This window comes from Vigna angularis, chromosome 8 (genome assembly GCF_016808095.1).
Source record: "Vigna angularis cultivar LongXiaoDou No.4 chromosome 8, ASM1680809v1, whole genome shotgun sequence".
Lineage (NCBI taxonomy): Eukaryota > Viridiplantae > Streptophyta > Magnoliopsida > Fabales > Fabaceae > Vigna > Vigna angularis.
The window spans coordinates 33,073,654-33,083,141 of NC_068977.1; the positions used below are offsets into that span (position 1 = coordinate 33,073,654).

Below are 9,488 nucleotides of genomic sequence, written 5' to 3' on the forward strand. Positions count from 1 at the left end.
TGGAGGAGTTACATTTAATGAAGTTTCCATGAATGAATCCTTCAATAATGGACCAAGTTATACAAATATGTTTAGCATTTTATGATATATTTTTTAGATATATGATTATTTGATATTTCTGAAAAAGTTCTCGAAAATATTTTCATGGCCTTTAGGTTCCTTCATTCTGTATGGCACTATGGCAGGCTGTAGAGTAATCATGATGTTCACCACCTTTTCTTATTCTTTCAATTCCCATTCTGAGTGAACATTTTCTTTTATTTACGTTTTTTCTTTATATATGAAAGCCATCTTTTAGAAAATTTAAAAATAAAGCTTCTTATTTATTTTACCAGTTAATGTGATGTTATAAGTCTATCGATTAAAAATAATATTAATCAATTAAAAATAAAATCAATTTATTATAATAAATAATATCAATCAATAAGAAATAAAATCAATTTATTATAATGTAAAGTGTAAATCTTATCTTACAAAATTATTAATAATTTGATGTATATTAAAAAAATGGTATCAATTACATTGCACAAGAAAAGGAATTAAAATAAATTACCATTAATTTCATGTCATACATTTTTTTTCATTTAATTTAATTGTGTGATTCTGTTTTGCATAAATATCATTTTACTTAAGTAAATATGATGGTCAGAGATGTTTAGTTTAAAATTTGTTCAAGTGTACTCCAACATGAAGGCAGCAAAAAACATTTTCAAATATACAAATTCAAATATGTCTAACAAAACTCCATTTTCAAATATGTCTAACAAAACTACATTTTCATGCTTTGACAATATGCATATGTTAGCAACCACAATGGACCACACTTTGGTTTGTAGCAAAAGCACATCCTTCTCCATAATAAGAGTAAGTAACTGTGCAAGTGTTAGTTTTCTTGTTTTACAATCTACATATCATTCTTAACACATCCACCAAATTCAATTATTGTTTCAAAATCCTACAACTAGCCATAAATCTTTGAGTGATTAAGAAGACATTCATCAATGCTTTCTTATGAACAACCACCATATCCTATTTGAGGTTTTTCCTAGCAAAATTAGTTTCACATACAGAACAAACTTCTCTTTATGGTACAAGAAAACATAGGAGTTGGAAAAGTAGGTCTAGGTGAATTGCTCTGGTCTTCACATGGGTAACCAAATTGGAAAGTTATTATATATCTCTCTGTCTAAAGTGTTCATAGAAAAGTAACCTAATTCACTAGCTTTCCAACTAGGTCATGCCCTTCAAAACAGCTAAGTTTGTGTTGATATTTCTCTGTGGTTGTGGACACCACAAGAAAAATGTGTACAAAAAAATCACACCAACACTTTCCATTCTATTATAGTTTGATTTTGTTCATGTTTAGATTGTTTAGTTTTAGATTGTAGTGTAGGTTAGATTGTTTTCCATTTTCTATTCTCATTGTCCATTTACTTTCCAAAGCTGAAACTGTGAAATGGAAGTTACTTATTGATGGTCCTACATCTATCTTCTTCTTCTTCTTCTTCTTTTATCATGACTTGTCAATTATTTATTAGGTTGGATCTATAAAGTCTACAATCATCAACTGTGAGAGTAAAATTTTCACCAACTTACCATTTCAGAAGAAAGAATTATAACGTTACGTGGGACTTATAAGTCACAACCAACATTGAATCAAAGTTACTCCTTTGATGAAAAATTTATGTAAACGATCAAAGTATGATCCATATGTTGTCTAAAGAGATCAAATTGGTTATATCAAATAGGAGATTTACTTGATAGAAACAATAAGACATAAATTTAATTTATATAAAATATTCACATCATTTTGAAATAATAAATTTATTGATATTTTTTCTTATATGTTATTCAATATTTGTGTCTTCTCTTTCGAGAAAAACATTTCAAATACGAGTGTTCTATTACTTGTATCATCATTTATATTAACGAGATACACTTCTTTAACCTTCTATAGAAAAACTTTTATATTGAAACTTGTTTTAAACTAATCACCAAATCGGATAGTCATTAACTCTGATACTATTAATGAATATTTTCATTGAGGATTAACCAGAAGAAAAGAGATAACACCAATAAATATGAATTTATTCCACGTAAAAATATCACATTACTTCCAATCCCAAAATCTTAACATTTATAAATCCTCCATTTTTTTTATTCAATTTTATCATCTCTACTTAATATCAAACTTAAATTCGCTTTTAAATTTTTAACAGCTGTTTTGTATTTTTGTGACTTTTTTATTATTGTAAAGTATTTCTTAATATTATTCTCATTGTAAAATCTTTTAAAGAAAGAATTAGTGTTTCATTTGTAATATATATATATATATATATATATATATATATATATATATATATATATATATATATATATATATATATATATATATATATATATATATATATATATATATATTGTTTCATGTCTTTATTATTAGTTTCTTTTAAAATTATGATCACGTGGGTGAATTTATTTTGCATGACCAAAAATAATGCAACATGTGACATTTTATCGAAACAAGTAATGATTAATATTGTTTTTTGTTTTTCATTCTTAAAGATTGCGTTTGAAACAAATATGAAACCAATGTTTGAACCAATTCTTCCTTTTTACTCGTACATATATAGTTCATGATCTTTTAATGTATAAATATATTATTTTAATGTATCAACATACTTAACTAACCAACTGCATTATATTAATAATCTATAAAATTTAAACTACCAAGTTGTGAATTTTTAAGTATCTAATATAAATTTATAGAATTAAGTCCAACTTATAAATTTTAATTTTGAATATTGGATAAACTAATTATGACATAAAATAAATAATGTAAAATAGCTACTAGTACAGATTACACACAACATTACTAGAAAAAAAATGCTGTTATCTATTGGTATGACATCATCTTATTTTGTAGATAAACGTGTGGCTTTCTTCACAAAATCAAATATATAACAAAATTTTAGTATTAAAACTCGTACTCTACCAACTAAATTGATAATATTATAAATCAAATATTTCGATATTAAAACTATAACATAAAAAAATTAAAGGTGTTTATCTATACATTAATTATTTATAATTCGATTATACATTACATTATTTTATTTATTTATCTAAATAAAAAAAAACATATCATTTTCTTTACTATTGCATGAAAGGATGACCCAAATATAAAACAAAAAAAAGTCATATACAAACAGTAAATTAAACACATACACCAGCAGATTATTTTTGAATCAGCAAAAATCGTACAATGATGTTTTTTAAGTATACTATAGATACGACCAATTGCATATTTTCAAAAACATTTTTAATGATGTTTTACTTTTTTTAACTAATTTTTCATTAAAATCTCATGGAGATTGAAAAATTTCCGTTCAAAAATTAAAAAAAAATTGCATCACTCACTTTACTATGCAGGTAGGGTTTCGTTTTGACAGCCTGACTCAACACACAACATTCAACATCATCCTTTAATAAATTATTTATTCTTCTTTCTTTCTAGAGTCATTTGATATTAAAAGAATTTAGTTTTGTTAAATTATTATTAATATAAAATGTCGTTGTTAACTAAATAAAAACAATCAAGGCTAGAATTATAAAAAATAATTATAAAAGCCAATAGCTTTTCATGTATGTCCATTCACGACGGAATGAAAAATATATTCTAATATAACTTTTAACATATTTTCAAAAAGAATTATTCATATTATCATATACGTTAATCACAATATATAAACTATTTAATAAGTTTGACCCAGTTCAAGTTTACAATTCTTCATTCATTGTAAAATTTAAACCTAATTATATTATTTATTTTAAAAAAACATTTAAATTTAAATAAATCACTTTTTTCCTTAAAAAAAGTTTCCTCTTTTGATAGAAGTTATACAAAAAGAAGTTTGTGAAATAACAGGAGAATCAGCAATCAGAAAAGAGGGTGGTTTAATGGAAGGTTTTCTACATTAATTAATGATCATAGTAATGAAAGGTGTCTGTTTCCTAAGTTCCTAACATATTCTAATTAAACTCTATGTTTAATCTATAAATTGTTTCAGAAAGATGTAAATAATAGTTAGTAGTTTTACATGATCATATTCATAAATTCACTCGTTTGAAGACTGATATGTGTGAAATCAAATACAAAAAGTGAGTATCTGTGTATATCTATCAATGCACATTTTCTTCCTCTTCTTACCAACTTTCTTTCTCTCACAACATCATCGATCTAACACCAATGCACAAATCTTGTTATTCACACGTTTTAACTTTATTTTGATGTCTCTAAAATCAAAACACACACACCAGAAAAACAGAACTACTTAGGAGTGTCTGAATTCTCAAACCAAAAGCACACATAACAACAATGCAACGTTCTCACAAACTCTTTCCCACCATTCTCTTTCTCTTTTCCTTCTTTTCTTCAACACTCTCCGACCTCTCGTCGGAGCGCGCGGCGCTCCTCGCCCTGCGCTCCGCCGTGCGCGGCCGTACGCTCCTCTGGAACACCACCTTCCGCTCGCCTTGCGTCTGGCCCGGCGTCCAATGCGATGCCGCCAATGCCACCGTGGTGGAGCTTCACCTCCCTGCCGTCGCTCTCTCCGGCGAGCTTCCGGACGGTGTGTTCCCGGAGCTCCCCAACCTCCACACCCTCAGCCTCCGCGTCAACTCCCTCTCTGGCACCCTCCCGGCCGACCTTGCTGCCTGCACCGCCCTCCGCAACCTATTCCTCCAACAGAACCACTTCGCCGGCGAGGTGCCGGCGTTTCTCTCCGGCATGACTGGCCTCGTCCGGCTCAATTTGGCCTCCAACAACTTTTCCGGCCCATTTCCGAACCGGTTCGGGAACCTCACCCGGTTGAGGACCCTTTTCCTTGAGAATAATCGGCTCACTGGTTCGATACCCGGTTTGGAGGAACTCGGTGAATTGGCTCAGTTTAATGTCTCTTACAACATGTTAAACGGTTCTGTTCCTAAAAAGTTGCAGACTTTTGATAAAGATTCGTTTTTGGGCAATACCCTTTGTGGGAAGCCACTTGGGATTTGTCCCTGGGATGATGGAGGTGGCGAGAGTGGTGTAAATGGGAGTTCAAATTCAAGTGGGGTTGGAGGAGGTGGAGGGAGTGTGATTGGAGGGGGAAAGAAGAAGGGGAAGCTTTCTGGGGGTGCAATTGCAGGGATTGTTGTTGGGTGCGTGGTGGCTCTTTTGTTGGTTCTCTTTGCTTTGATTATTTTGTGTAGAAGTGGGAACAAGACTAGGAGTGTTGATAATGTTAGCAACGTGGTGGGCTTGAAGGAGGAACCTCAACAGCATGGGGAGGTGGGAATTGAGGGTGGTAATGTGGAGAGTGGTGGTGGTGGTGGTGGGGATTCGGTGGCCGCAGCGGCGGCGGCGGCGGCGGCGGCAGTGGCGGCAGTGGGTGGGAATGGAGTTGGCGGTGGAAGTGGTGGAGATAAGAAGTTGTTGTTTTATGGGAATAAAGTGAAGGTGTTTGATTTGGAGGATTTGCTAAGGGCTTCTGCAGAGGTGTTGGGAAAAGGAACTTTTGGGACCACCTATAAGGCTGTTTTAGAGGAAGGGCCTGTGGTGGCTGTGAAGAGGCTGAGGGATGTGACGGTTTCGGAGAAGGAGTTTAAGGAGAAGATTGATGGGGTGGGAGTGATGGATCATGAGAATTTGGTGCCTCTCAGGGCTTACTATTATAGCAGGGACGAGAAGCTTCTTGTTCATGATTACATGCCAATGGGAAGCCTATCTGCAATTTTGCATGGTGAGTTCAGCCTCACTTTAGTTTGATGCTATCACATGCTCAGTTTAAACATGCACATAATTCGGTTGTCTTGAATTTTTGTGGCTGTGATTTGATGTTTTCTTTGCTGTTTTTGGTATGAGTTTTTTCTGTAGAACGATTTCTGCAATTTGCCTTACTGTGTTCATTTTTGGAGAATGCATAATTGACAATGGAAGAGGGAAGAGAGTGTACGTAGTAGCACTCTTTAAGAATGAATCATAATTTGTTTGCATTGCATATTATAGTTTGTGGCTTTGGCCATATCTGGACATTACATAACAGAAGTGTAACCAAATATGTAAATTGGCATAAGCTTTCAAACTCCTACACTACACAGACCTCTTTGTTGCAACTGTGTTAACATGAAATAGTGTGTCATGTCATTGATTGGCATGAACACTAGCAAAAAGAAAGAAGTTTAAGTTATAATTCTGTATCATCACAGGAAACAAAGGAGCTGGTAGGACACCGTTGAATTGGGAAATGAGATCAGACATTGCATTAGGAGCTGCTCGTGGCATCGAGTACCTACATTCACAAGGGCCTAGTGTTTCCCATGGAAACATAAAGTCATCCAACATCCTCCTAAGCAAATCCTATGATGCCAAGGTGTCTGATTTTGGGCTTGCACACCTTGTTGGCCCCTCATCCACACCCAACAGGGTGGCCGGCTACCGTGCCCCCGAAGTAACCGATCCACGGCGAGTTTCTCAGAAGGCTGATGTATACAGCTTTGGAGTGTTGCTCTTGGAACTTCTGACTGGAAAGGCTCCTACACATACCCTCTTGAATGAGGAAGGAGTGGACCTTCCGAGATGGGTCCAATCAGTGGTTAGAGAGGAATGGAGTTCAGAGGCGTTTGATATTGAACTCCTTAGGTATCAGAATTCTGAAGAGGAAATGGTTCAGTTGTTGCAACTTGCAGTGGATTGTGTAGTTCCATACCCTGGAAACCGCCCTTCAATGTCTCAAGTGAGACAACGCATGGAAGAGTTTCATAGGTCTAGTAGTACCATGAAAGAGGGTACTCAAGACCAAATTCATCAACCTGATTTGATCGATGATCTAGAAGATGTGTCATCTAGATGAGTTTGTGTAAAGGATCTTCTTGGCTTTGTCAAAACCCCCCCTTCCACATATGAGTCATGTGCTTATGTTGTATTTTCTTAAGACAAAACTTGATGAGTTTTTTTGGCCACTTTTGGTGTTATTTTTCTATCAGAATTGGAGTTTTATATTAGTAATTGACATAATAAAGGTTTGCAATAAACATGGACATTGATCACTGAAATGAAACTTCAATTCTGACAGAAGAAGAATATCATCAAAAGTATCAAAGGAAGTTCATCTAATTTTCTTCCAATCTCAATTGTACTATCCCCTGTTTTTCTTTCCTATCTATCTACTCTACCATGAGGGAGTGAGATATCTATTCCATTAGTTATTGCCGGTGGATTCTGGTTGATGTAATTATTAACTTTGCTTTTAACATTGGCCTTTTCTTTTTGTGACACTTTTCTCTGCTGACACTGTGATCATATGGTCGCTTTCATGGTTGGTTGTAATGTCCTATAGGTGGCATGTAGCATGTCTTCAAATGTAGTGACCCCACCTTGTAAAGACAATATGGATGATTTATACCTAGAACCAACTTTGATTAACTCTCCCTTCGGTTGATAGGTGAATTAAGATTCACCACTTTTCAAAATTTCAGCCTCATATCACACCAATTCCTTAATCGTAGTGTTTTCTAATCAGTCTTTATACTTTTTTACCAAGTTTTTGTTTCTATGAATTGTCAAGACAATTGTTTTTGTATTTTAATCAATAAACATAACTTTAAAAGTCAAGAATATATATATTGGATGGATTAAGTATGGTTTTGTTCTTAAAATATAACTTGATTTTGGTTTTCTTTCATTGTTTGACAAATTAGTTAATACAGCTGGAAAGAAGAATTACATCCATGAATTTCAAGGAAAACAAAAATCACAATTTAGAAAACAAAAAGATATAGAATAGTATAATAGAACTTATACATCCTATTTTCTCTTTAACTTGAAATGAGGTTTTAAGTTTGAGACTCTTGTCCTGGGCATAAAATCTAGTGTTCTTCCATCAAAAAGAATATTAACAAAAACATCTTTTAGCTCAAGCGTGAGGCTGAAGGCTTGGAGGGATAAACTGTCAAAAGGTGTCATTTGATGTGCAAAAGTCTAAGGTCAAACAGCTGTGGCCATGTGTAAAAAGTTTGATATGATATGATATGATGTTTTATACAGATAATTCGATTATATAAAAAAAAACATAGGAATAAGGTTTTAAGCATTAATGTCTACTTTGACTAATTCAACATGATTTTCAACAAAACAATTGTCATCTGATGTAATTGTAAGCATAGCCTATTTTGATTCTCAAGAAAATGTAAACCTTTATAGTGTGTATTGAAATGTCAGCTAGATTTGTCCCCCGTATAAGAAAATTTTGGTATTATTGGCAAGAGTTAAGCTTGAGCTTTCTCATCCATGATGTAACATTTAAAACATAAACATCAAATCAAACCTTGACAATGTGTGGCAGTTGAAACAATTTGCTCATGTAAGTACAGTATAGGCCAAACTGAAAAAGTTCATATAACTAAGGTTATGTATTTGTGAATGTGATTATAATTGTGACTTTATGGTGGACCAAAAAATAGAGTACACACACATAGTGGATGGGGCAGTGCAGTTTAAAGTGATCCTTCTTGAGAAAGTGGTCCTACATGCCTACTGCTACTTCATAGTGGTTCATGATCATAGTTTTTTGCCATTCAGTGATCTACACCCTCTTTCATATTCTAATTTTGTTAATACTTTCAGGGACTCCATATAGGTAAGGTTGAAAATAAACAGTACCACCTTTTACAGATTCATTTCATGTTAATCTAATTAGGTTGAAAAATAAGTAAAATCTGATTAACCACTTTTTGTGTTCAACTTAATTTTTTCATCACGTTATTAAACATGGATACATAGTTTTTCTTCTGCCACAATTTTTTTTCTAATTCACATAAAAAAATGTGAAAATATATTGAGGGTTTTGGACAAGCCAGACTCTAGTTATCATGGTTAAAAAAGAAAAAAAAAATGAAAGATAAAGTGAAGAGGGAGAAGAAAAGATTGAAATGCCACCATGTTACTTCAACATGGTATGCTCTTGTCTCTTTTGGCTATTGTTGTCCTATTATCTGCAATCTCTTTCAAAATGTGTGGCATTTATAGTAACCACAGATAGACATAAAGCATTGGTATAGTTGTAACAAAAAAAATTCACTCAAGTCAACTCTGGAGAGTAAATACGGTATTAAATTTATGTCTACTTTGTTCAATAGCTGAAAGATTATGATAAATGAAAATGTTATCTCTAGAAAAGAAAAAAAAAGTTGAAAAGTAAAAAAAAAAATTCTTGCAGCATGAAAGAACTTTTTCTTAGTATTCATTAGAGAGAGAAAAAATTAAGTGTTTCTTTTATAAGTTAAAGTTATAATTTATGTACTTAGTTTTTAGGAGAAATTAATAACACTTAAATAAATAATTTAATTTTAATTTAGAGAAAAACTCAGTTTATTTTATCTCCTTGTATTCTTCTTCTGTAAGTGTTTATAGAAAAGTGATTTCAACTTAACCTTAATTTTATAACTTT

General features: G+C 32.7%; 1 protein-coding gene across 1 annotated transcript; it reads left to right on the forward strand.

The window, feature by feature from the left end:
* Window positions 1–4,123: 4,123 nt before the first annotated feature.
* On the forward strand, window positions 4,124–7,317 carry LOC108344041 (probable inactive receptor kinase At1g48480). The gene is made up of 2 exons (XM_017582503.2): window positions 4,124–5,783; window positions 6,250–7,317. The coding sequence occupies exons 1-2, from the start codon at window positions 4,379–4,381 to the stop codon at window positions 6,891–6,893; spliced, it is 2,049 nt and encodes a 682-aa protein (XP_017437992.2). The 5' UTR covers window positions 4,124–4,378; the 3' UTR covers window positions 6,894–7,317.
* Window positions 7,318–9,488: the final 2,171 nt, after the last annotated feature.